The sequence below is a fragment of the Fukomys damarensis genome, unplaced genomic scaffold, assembly GCF_012274545.1.
Source record: "Fukomys damarensis isolate Sample0158 unplaced genomic scaffold, DMR_v1.0_HiC HiC_scaffold_20, whole genome shotgun sequence".
Taxonomy (NCBI): Eukaryota; Metazoa; Chordata; class Mammalia; order Rodentia; family Bathyergidae; genus Fukomys; species Fukomys damarensis.
Window position 1 is genome coordinate 1286958 of NW_022900932.1, and position 10358 is coordinate 1297315.

Sequence of the window (10358 nt, forward strand, 5' to 3'; positions counted from 1 at the left end):
GCTTGCCGCCACTGGCCTGGGTCACAGGAAGCACTCGAGGAACGCGTGCTGGGACGGGCAGTGGGTCGAAGGGGGGCGGCGGGTGTAGCCAGTCTGTCCACCTGTCCAGAGGAACAGCTGCTCCCCGCAAAGGATGTCGAAGCCCTGTTTGTCTCCGAGGAGCAGAAGAGGCTGACCCGGAAGGAGGTCTACATCAAGAACGGAGAGAAGGTGAGACGGAGGTCCCAGGCGGGAGCTCCAGGCCCCGGCCAGCCTGGTCCATCTCCGCTCTCCCCCGCAGAAAGCCAGCTGCGAGAGAGACGCACAGCACGCCGCAGGCTACGACAAAGTCAAGGACATCTATGAGGTGGTCACCCCCAGGTTCCTGTGCACGGGCGGAGTGGACCCCTATGCGGACCCCAACACCTGCAAAGGTGAGGGGGCTCTTTGGTGGGGCTGTGAGGGCCCGAGCCCCAGCGCTCCTTTCCTACAGCCGCTCTCTCCGCAGGGGACTCTGGCGGCCCACTGATCATCCACAAGAGGAGCCGCTTCATCCAAGTAAGCACCCCTTTCCTGCGGGGGGGGCAGGGTGGGCGCAGACACCAAGCGGGGAAGCTCGAGGCACATGGCTGGGGGTGGGAGGACCGCAGGGCCTGCCCCGCCTCAGGGCAAGTCAGGGTGGGGTCCAGGGACTCTAAGATAGCGCAGGCACAGTGGCACCAGGAAGAGCCGCTCAGAGCGAGTCCGCGCCCTGCCCTCAGGTTGGCGTGATCAGCTGGGGAGTAGTGGATGTCTGCTATGACCAGAAGCGGCAACAGCAGGTACCCCCTTACGCCCGGGACTTTCACATCAATCTCTTTCAAGTGCTGCCCTGGCTCAAGGAGAAGCTCAGAGATGAGGACCTGGGTTTCCTATAAGATGTTTCCTGCCAGAAAGGGGTTCGGGATGGAATTAAAACAGCTGCGATGATTACTGTGCTCCAAGATCTTTTGGGGTGGGAGTGGGGTGCGCACTGGCCATGTTATCCCCAGCGGGGCAGCTCTGACAGCCATTTTTAAAGGCTCAACCCAGACCCCAAGTGCTGAAAAACCAGAAGCCGAGGAGGAGGTGTGAGCTTCCACCTGGTGTTTTACTGAGACTGAGACCAGCAGCAGAGGGTGCGAGGCACAGGGAATCCAGCCTCCCTTCCTAGAAGCCATCCACAAGGTTTTCCTTGTAGACATCGTCACTGTAGACAATCTGGGTCCTCTTGTCTCGGTGGCAGCCCTTAGGGCTGTTCTGGACAGCTGAGGAGGGGGGAGGGCAGTTAGGTCTGAAGGAGGGCGAGGCCCGGAGACCCAGGGCCCAGAGCCGGAGCGCCTCACTCCTGCCCCCTGGTGGCCGGACTCCTCTAGGCCCCACGGAGGGTCTGAGGCGGCCGAGCCATCACCATGGAGAGCGGCACTGCAGCTACTGATAAACATTTCGTTCTTGGAAAAATCACCAGAGGTTCTTGCTGAGGCATGTGAATGATGTTAATCCACTCCTTTCAGTTGACACATCCAACATTAAAAATCAGAACATCTTTGAAGCCCTCTGTTGATGTGCTGGTTAATTCTGCTTTCCTCTTTCGCAGTGCCTACAGGGCCACTCTTGCTGTGGGCCCTTTCTGCTGTTTTCCAAGGTTATTCATAGCAAGCACTGCATCCCCCTGCCCTGCCCCAACTCAGCGGGGTGGTCTGGCCAGAGCTCCCTCGAGCAGCAACGCTCTTTCCCACCACAGACCCCAGGCTGGGAACCGCTCGCTCCCAGCAGCTCCCCTCCCCTTGCTCTCCGCACCTCAGCACTGCTGACCACGGCCCTCCACACCTGTGTCCTTGTCTCAGCAGCCCTGGCCTCTGACTCTGTCCTGGGCCCTAATCCTTCCTCCAGGCTCCTTGGCTGCAGCCCTAATGTGTCAGGGCTGCTGGGGATATCGTGGGGCGCAGGGGTATAGTCCAGCTTGCTCACAGCTCCTGAGTGTCCCCCAAGTCAGGGCTGGGTCACCCTGTCTCCAAAATCAGTCTCCCTGCCGACACTATTGTTTTGCAGCCACCCCGAGACACAGGTGACTCTAATCCACACTTTCCTTCTTCACCTCACATCTGAGTTCTGGAGCCACAATTTCAAATCCCTGAGCCACTGTCTCCAGGCTGTGCTGTGCTGTGGGAGTCGCTCCCAACGCTCCCTTCCTCGCCGCACCTGACCAATAAAGGGCCTGGTGCCCACTACGCTCTGCTCCCGCAGCCTCCACACAGACCCAGACTCCAGGGGACCCAGGGCCGCAGGGGAGCAGGATGGGCTGCGGGGCAGACGTAGAGAGCCGGCTCTTACCGAGGGAGCCCCACACAGACTTGCCGGTAGCAGCATCCAGCATGGGCTGTTTGCGCGCGATGTTGACTTTCAGCTGCACGGATTCCACCTGGGTCCCATTGAGCTGCGGCGGGAGGGGAGGACAGAGCGCGGGGCGTCACAGAGAGACACGGCCCTGTCGGGGCTGCTCTCCCAGGAGCAGACCGAATGGGGACCCGAGGGCGGGTTTCCTGTGACTATGAAGACTCTCCCCGTTGGGAGGAGCTGATGTTCCCCTGGCTCCCCAACATTTCAGGGAGGAAACATGAGGCCGGGATGGGGATGAGAGGAACAGATCTGGGAAGTCCCAACCTCAGCAACGGCCTGATCTGCCGACTCCATCTTCTCGTAGGTGACAAAGGCACAGCTGGGGTGACAGAGAACAGGGTTAGCGCACCCGACTCCGCCCTGCCACCCACCACACCCGCCCCGCGTCCCAGGGTCCCCAGCGCTCACTTTCTAGGTGGGTCCATGGAGAGGTCGATGATGTTTCCGAAGGGAGCGAAGGCCCCGCGGAGCAGCGTGGGGGTCATGTCTTCTCCGTAGACGTAGAGCGTGTTCCCCTTCCGAGGGGCCCGGCGCTCCGGGAAGGAGTCTGACCCTGCGGGATGAGGGGTCGGTCCTGGCGCCGCCCGCCTCCCCTCCCCCGAAGGCCCCCACCCCCAGCAGGCTCACTCACTGCGGAAAGGGCCCTCTCGGTCCCTGTCCCGGTCCCGGTCCCGGTCCCTCTCGCGGTCCCGATCTCGATCTTTATCTCTGTCCCGCTGTTCCCGCTCCCGCTCCCGCTCCCGCTCCCGGTTCCGCTCATGGCTGTGGTCCCGGCTGCGGCTTCGGGGAGGGGAGGCTGAGGAGTGGGTGCCTCCTCGCTCTTCATAGCCCCAGTCAGAGCTCCGAGGAGGGCCATCGCCAGCCCCTGGATTCCCGCTCCCGCTCCCGGTCCCGCTCCCGGTCCCGCTCCCGGTTCCGCTCATGGCTGTGGTCCTGGCTGCGGCTTCGGGGAGGGGAGGCTGAGGAGCGGGTGCCTCCTCGCTCTTCATAGCCCCAGTCAGAGCTCCGAGGAGGGCCATCGCCAGCCCCTGGGCCCTCAGCTTCTTCATCCGGCCCCAGTTCTCGGAGCCGATCGCTAGAGGACACGAAGCTGGGCGACATGGACAGCGGAGGTCAGGGGGGCCCCTCCTCCTCCCCTCCGCCCCCAGATCCTGCAGGCTCAGCACCTCCTCCACAGCCGTCACCTTCCACTCCACCCCAGACCTCCAGGACTCAGGTGCTGACCCCACACCAAGGTCTCTAACCTCTCATAGAGTGACTTCCTCTGGGGACGTCTGGACGCCTGAAAAAGAGACCAGGGGTGGTTAAGAAGTGCCCGCTGCTGGCTGTGGTCCAAGTACGTGGGTCTCTCGCCTTCCTCCACCCTCATCCTCTCAAGGAGAGCATGGCGCGTACCTCCTGTAGGTTGTCGTCGGCGGATATGCTCCTCTGGAATGGCTGGAAGGTGGGCGCCGGCCCCTTCTCAGGGTCCTGGAAGGCAGAAGCAGCTCATGTCAGGGTCGCACCAGGAGGCTGCCCAACTGTGATGGGGCAGTTCCTCCTCCCTCTTCCTCACGTCTTTAGGTCTGTTTTCTTTCGACCCTACGTACATTTCTCAGTAATTATGTACTGAGCCACAACCTACCGCTATATGTGTTCACTGGCAGTACTGAGGATCAAAACCAGGGATTTTTCACTGGGGTGCATCCCAGCCCTTTTTAAAAAGTGCTTAATTTCGAGACAGGGGCTTGCAAAGCCACTAAGTTGCTCAGGTTGGGCTTGAACCTGTGGTCCTCTGCCTCAGCCTCCCATGGTGCAGGGATTGCAGGCATGCACCACCACACTCAGCTTACGCCCTGCTTTTTAATTTTGTTTTGTTTTTGTTTTTTTTTTGAGACAGGGTCTCACTAGGTAGTTCAGACTGACCTGGAACTATGTAGCCCAGACTGGTCTCGAACTTGCAGTGATCCTCCTGCCTCAGCCTCCCGAGTGCTGGGATTACAGGCGTGCGCCACCACGCCCGGCTCATGCCCTGCTTTTTAAATGAGTGACTTAACATCCAAGTAAACTCTGTGGCTTACCTAAGCCTCTTTTGACATTTCAGCCCATTCAACCTCTTGAAGCGCCAACTCAGAAGGGTGTATAACAGGGAGAGTGTGGGAGTCACCTATATTTGCACATTCTATGGGTAAAAACCTAAAGCTCTGTTTGATTTCCTCAGTAAACGCAGGGGTGGGGTAGGGACCGGGTGGGTAGGGGAGAGAGAAACCTAAAGTTCTGGCCAGGTGTGGTGGTGCACACGTGTACACAGTCCTAGCTACCTGGGAGGCTGAAGCAGAAGGACTGTGTGAGCCCAGGAGTTCAAAGCCAGCCTGGGCAACACAGTGAGCTTCTGTATCAAAATAAAAATAATAAAAAGTAAAGGAAAAGGAGGAAGCTGATGCTCAGAACAGCACGGTAATATGCGGGTGTCTGAATCCACGGCATTGCTTTCCCTCAGCCCACCTTCCCGCCGATGTAGAGGGTGCTCTCTGAGCCCACGGTCCCCTGGACTCCCTGCTCTGCTCACCTTTAACTTCCCCTCGAGGGTTCGAGAACGTTTGAAGCCCGAGTTCTTGGTCTCAGCCTTGATGGCACTGATGGCTCCTGACTTCACCAGCTGTTTGGCCTGCTCTGTGGCTGTGGCCGTGTCCACCACTGGCTGCTCCGACAGTGCTGGAGCGGCAAGGGGAGGAGACGCCGTGGGCCGTTGGCAGCAGTCACCCCTGCCGCTCCCTTCTCACCCTCCCGTCGCTCGTCACTCACAGCGTTTGACGCCACCCTGGCTGGCTGTGTTGCTGCTACTTTGCTTCTTCAGGGCCAGCAGCGCCTTTTTCTGGGAACAAGGGGGAGCAGGGAGGAGTGAGTGAGGACCAGCCCTGGCCAGGCCCTGTCCCGAGGCCCCCGGGTGGTCGGTCCAGGGACACCTTTCTCAGAGAAAACACAAACGGTGCCTTCGCAGCAGCAATCGAGGCAGCCCTGCCTCTTGCATCTGATCCCCCAGGATCATCTGTGATGCCAGCAGCACTGCACCTAAGTGAGCCACAGGACCAAGACTGTCAGTCGCACAGTTCTGAAGTTGAAGAAAACGAATTCAATCACGAACAAGAGCCCTAGGATGTAAGCGGCAAATAAGTACAAGCCTGTGTGCTTCCAGGGGGCTTCATCCATTTACCCCTACATATTGAAGGGTGCTGACATGTCACTGTGAGATGGGTATGGGAAGTAAAATACACAGCTCTGATCCTCAAGAAGCTTTAAGTTACGGGAATAAGACTACGGGACTGAGCTGCCAAGAATGCCTCGAAGAGGGGCGGATTGCCAACGGCTGACTGCAAATAAGATTTTTCTGATGCTTAAATAGCTATCAATCTGGGCCCTGGATAGGATTTCCTCAACATAAATACAGCAGGAAGGTGTTTTAGACAAAGAAAACAGGTTGGCGAAGATACAAGCTTTAAGTTACGGGAATAAGACTACGGGACTGAGCTGCCAAGAATGCCTCGAAGAGGGGCGGATTGCCAACGGCTGACTGCAAATAAGATTTTTCTGATGCTTAAATAGCTATCAATCTGGGCCCTGGATAGGATTTCCTCAACATAAATACAGCAGGAAGGTGTTTTAGACAAAGAAAACAGGTTGGCGAAGATACGGATTGCCAATCATGGGAATAAGACTACGGACTGAGCTGCCAAGAATGCCTCGAAGAGGGGCGGATTGCCAATGGCTGACTGCAAATAAGATTTTTCTGATGCTTAAATAGCTATCAGTCTGGGCCCTGGATAGGGTTTCCTCAACATAAATACAGCAGGAAGGTGTTTTAGACAAAGAAAACAGGTTGGCGAAGATACAAAGGAAAGGTTTTTAGAACACATGTTTTGGAGCAATAAATAGTTCCGTTTGATTAGAAAAGGATGCCAAGATAAGGTTTTGGGGCTTTTTTCTACATACAACATGGAGCTGGTGAATGGGTTTTGAGAAAGAGAACTGAGGTCAAAAAAGACAGAAACTTGAGACACCATTTCAACAGCCTTGGTGATTTTCAGTAAAGCCCTGCTCCGAGGAAGCCACAAGAATGAATGAAAAAGAGAAATCACTTCCAAATAAGAATTAAAAAGACTCGGCACGCTGGGGCTGGCACTCATGCGTGCAGTGTCAGCTTGAGCCCAGGAGTTCAAGACCAGCCTGGGCAACAGAGCAAGACCTCAACTCAAAAATGAAAACAAACACATACCAAAGGCCTTGACAGGTGTTTTTGCCATGCAAATAGTCCAGAAGTCAGAGAGGGGGGGTTGAGTGTAGTCAGTCCTACTGACAGTCCAAGAAAAGGGCCCACATCAGATTAGACAGAGAGACGACTGGTTCAGTTTGGGCACCTGATGCTTATTGGCAAGGGGCTGGATAGAACTGAAAAGTCACCAGCCTCCTAGGTGGTACTAAAAGCCACAGGAAAGGATGATTCTGCCACAGAGTGCACCGCAAAGGGAGAACACCCGCCTCTTGAAGCTACACGGAGGGGGTACATGTCCAGGGCCAAGCTGGAAGACCCCCCCCATCGGCTCACACTCACCCCAGGTGTGCTCAGAGTGCAGAAGCTGTGAAAGGTTGGGCCAGGCCCCCACACACTCCCTCACCTTCTTCTTGAGTTTGCTGAATTTCTTCTGCAGAGCCTCCTCCTCCTCGCTCAGTCCGGGGGGGATCACCAACATGGTGGCTCCTGGTTCAGGGGCAGGGCCCAAGACATCTTTCTCCACTGTCACCACACGCCAGCCACCCTGAACCCATCCACCCTCCAGGCCTGCTACTCCTGCCTCTAGCCGCTCCCTACCCCTCGTTTAGACCAGGCTGCCGTCCGAGCTCCCGTTCGTCTTAACCAGCATTTCTGCTTCAAGGATTACAGACACCAGAGCCTTGGGGTCATGAGGCCCGGGGAGGAAAAAACATCCCCTCTGTCGAACGAAGGCACCTGACTCCCGTGCCCATTAGGGTTAGCAGGGCCGCCTCGGGATCCGACCGCAGAGAAAGCGGCTGAATCTGCGCAGCGCTCTCGGAGCAATCAAAAAGGGAAGAAGAAAGAGGGAGCTCAGAAAAGAAGAGCAAAGAGTGAGGAGAAGCCTTTACCTGAGGGGGCGGCAACCCGGGCCCCACGGTCTCGGGTGGCCCCGCGCTGGCAGCTGAGAGCGGGCTCAGAGCGATGACGCGACCAGGGGCGGAGAACGCGGTAACCAAGGCGGCGGCGCAGCGCTCTCGGAGCAATCAAAAAGGGAAGAAGAAAGAGGGAGCTCAGAAAAGAAGAGCAAAGAGTGAGGAGAAGCCTTTACCTGAGGGGGCGGCAACCCGGGCCCCACGGTCTCGGGTGGCCCCGCGCTGGCAGCTGAGAGCGGGCTCAGAGCGATGACGCGACCAGGGGCGGAGAACGCGGTAACCAAGGCGGCGGCGCAAGCGCGGGCATCCAGGATGATCGAGACGGAGCGACTCGGTGAGGAGGAGGGAGGTAGAATGGAGCAGTGGAAAGCTACTGACTCTTGACCTCTAACCTCTAACCTTTTGCCTATAGTGCTGCCTCCCCCGGATCCCCTGAATCTGCCCCTTCGGGCTGTGGAACTAGGATGCACAGGGCGCTGGGAGTTGTTGAATGTGCCTGGGGCTCCAGAAAGCACAGTGAGTGACTTTAGACCCTAACCTTTAGCCCGCATTGTGTCCAGAACTTCCTCTACTCTCACAGTACGATCTAGCGTGACCTCACTCCCCTGTGCCCGGACTGATGCGGGACCCTCCCTCCCCACTGGACCTTCCTGGCTCAGAGCCCACTCCAGGACAGAGAGGCAGTGCAGGAGATACCGTAGCTCTGAGAGCTGTTCTTTGAGTTGTGCCTTTTCTCCCTGCACCCCTTATTTTTCCCAAGCACCAGGACACCTCGTGGCTGAGGAGCCAGCTTTCGAGTATCTATTTTTTCATGTCCCTTTGAGCGCATGTCCTTTCATCTAGGTGAGGGACCCCTCAGACGAGTGATTCTTAGCTTTAAAGTACACCTCAGAATTAGTGGGGAAGCTTTTAAAAAATACAGATGCCTAGGTTTGGTCTCTGTGAGTCTGAAATCCAAAATCTGCATTATAACTATTTGCTCCAGGTGATTCAGTAGCAGGGTGTTATGGGATAACCTTTGAAAATGATTGCTTCACCCTAATAGTTTTACTCTGTTTGAGACCAGTACTGTTTCAAATCTGAATACAAACACCACCACTTTGACCTCTTTCTTATCTTAACACCTCTTTTTGTTTTGTTTTGTTTTCTTGGTACTGGGGATCGAACTCAGGAAATTGTGCTTGTGAGGCAGGCGGCAGCACCACTGAGCTAAGTCCCGGCCCTTATAGCAAACACCACCACTTTGACCTCTTACTTATCTTAACACCTCTTTTTGTTTTGTTTTGTTTTCTTGCTACTGGGGATGAACTCAGGAAATTGTGCTTGTGAGGCAGGCGGCAGCACCACTGAGCTAAGTCCCGGCCCTTATTTTAACACCTCTTGTCTTCCTTTGCTCCAGCTTCCCCATGGTCTCCCTCCCTGTGCCCCAGATCTGCAGCAAGAAGCAGAGCAGTTGTTTCTGTCCTCCCCAGCCTGGCTGCCTCTGCACGGTGTGGAGCACGCAGCTCGGTAAGGCATCTGGAGGGGCCCAGAGGAGGTGATGGGTTGCTGAAGAAAGCTGGGATGGGGAGAAAGAAGACAAAAATGACTTCCTTTCTCTCCAGGAAATGGCAGAGGAAGACAGACCCCTGGTCCCTCCTGGCTGCTGTGGCGGCTCCAGTCCCATCGGACCTTCAGGCCCAAAGACACCCAACCACAGGCCAGATCCTGGGCTACAAGGAGGTGAGAAGTCAGGGGCCCCGAGAGGAAGGGTTGCGGGAGGGGAGGGAGGTCAGCGGCAAGCTTAGCATTGCTGGGCTGTCTCTCGTTTAGGTCCTGCTGGAGAACACGAACCTGTCGGCCACGACCTCCTTGTCCCTCTGCCGGCCTCCAGGGCCAGCCTTCCAGTCTCTATGGGGGAATTCCACACAATACCCTTTCTGGCCAGGTGACCTGAGGAGATAGGGTGGCAGGAGAGGGGCCCTCAGTCCCAGCGAAGGGTTTACTGTCCATCCTGTGTTGCCATTGTCCCAGAAAGCACTGTCTGGCCTCCTTCTCCCCAGGTGGGATGGATGAGCCCAGCCTCACAGACCTGAGCATGAGGGAGGAGCATGAGGAAGAGGTAGACTTCGAGAAAGGTGAGTTAGGGTCCACGTCTGGCCCTGAAGAGGAGGCCCCAGGCAGGCTGATCACCAGGCTGCTGTTAGCCCTTTCACATGCTTGCAGGTTAGGAAAGTGCCCTCTCCCTACCAAGGAGAAAGTTCTTTTTGGCAGTCTGCACCACCCTCAACTGGAGAAGCCATGGGAGACACTCCCGCTTGCAGTGTCTGTGCACGTTTGTGCGCGTCTGTGTTGTGTAATGCAGTGGCCCTAATTTTGCCTCCCTGTCCCTGCTCTCCAGATCTCCTCACTGTCCCACCTGGCTTCAAGAAAGGTGTGAACTTTGCCCCCCAGGGTGAGTTTCAGGGAGCTCGAGGTGGAGCCCTTCTGCAGGGAGACGGTTATGACGAGGTCTCCCCTCTACCCCTCTGTGCAGATCACCCCGGCCCCACCTCTGGGTTGCTCAGCCTCAGCCGCCTCCTGGAGCCTCTGGATTTGGGTGGGGGTGACGAGGATGAGAGTGAAGCTGCAGGACAGACAGGACCTAGAGGGGACACTGCCTTGGCCTCGCCCTGCAGTGCTCCCTTGGCACGAGCGAGCAGTTTGGAGGACCTGGTACTGAAGGTGGGTGATCGTGGGCACCAGAGGCAGGTGAGGCGGCTGGGAAAGCTGGACCACCTTTAGGGGAGGAGTAGTAACAAAGCCCCCACCCGCCCCCG

At 56.9% G+C, this 10358-nt stretch overlaps 3 protein-coding genes and 1 long non-coding RNA gene across 8 annotated transcripts in view; 2 read left to right on the forward strand and 2 right to left on the reverse strand.

The window, feature by feature from the left end:
• Cfb (complement factor B) overlaps positions 1–1073 on the forward strand; it is a 5713-nt gene extending 4640 nt beyond the window's left edge. The window contains exons 15-18 of the mRNA XM_010609888.3: positions 110–210; positions 281–413; positions 488–537; positions 741–1073. Of these exons, the coding sequence (XP_010608190.1) occupies positions 110–210; positions 281–413; positions 488–537; positions 741–896 (440 nt within the window). The 3' untranslated portion in view covers positions 897–1073. The remainder of the gene's footprint in view (positions 1–109; positions 211–280; positions 414–487; positions 538–740) is intronic.
• Positions 1054–7647, reverse strand: Nelfe (negative elongation factor complex member E). Of its 5 annotated transcripts, none has more exons than XM_010609892.2 (12): positions 7537–7647; positions 7050–7132; positions 5182–5251; positions 4946–5091; positions 3793–3867; positions 3642–3679; positions 3426–3487; positions 3029–3262; positions 2806–2950; positions 2662–2716; positions 2332–2434; positions 1054–1265 (listed from the first exon to the last, which is right to left on the reverse strand). In XM_010609892.2, the coding sequence occupies exons 2-12, from the start codon at positions 7122–7124 to the stop codon at positions 1168–1170; spliced, it is 1101 nt and encodes a 366-aa protein (XP_010608194.1). In that variant the 5' UTR covers positions 7125–7132; positions 7537–7647; the 3' UTR covers positions 1054–1167. The 5 variants fall into 5 exon arrangements, with proteins under 5 accessions (XP_010608194.1, XP_010608195.1, XP_010608193.1 ...); XM_010609893.2 differs by having other exon boundaries at positions 3029–3159; positions 3281–3487; XM_010609891.2 differs by having other exon boundaries at positions 2806–2944; positions 3029–3122; positions 3268–3487.
• A 217-nt stretch (positions 7648–7864) lies between these two features.
• Positions 7865–10358, forward strand: part of Skiv2l (Ski2 like RNA helicase) — an 8889-nt gene continuing 6395 nt past the window's right edge. The window contains exons 1-8 of the mRNA XM_033766375.1: positions 7865–7894; positions 7973–8076; positions 8960–9069; positions 9165–9282; positions 9373–9487; positions 9603–9677; positions 9941–9994; positions 10076–10263. Coding sequence (XP_033622266.1) covers positions 7873–7894; positions 7973–8076; positions 8960–9069; positions 9165–9282; positions 9373–9487; positions 9603–9677; positions 9941–9994; positions 10076–10263 — 786 coding nt within the window. The 5' untranslated portion in view covers positions 7865–7872. The remainder of the gene's footprint in view (positions 7895–7972; positions 8077–8959; positions 9070–9164; positions 9283–9372; positions 9488–9602; positions 9678–9940; positions 9995–10075; positions 10264–10358) is intronic.
• LOC117287042 lies at positions 9028–9809 on the reverse strand. Its single transcript, XR_004518215.1, has 3 exons — positions 9632–9809; positions 9394–9492; positions 9028–9118 (listed from the first exon to the last, which is right to left on the reverse strand). It is a non-coding gene; the product is annotated as an uncharacterized LOC117287042 (long non-coding RNA).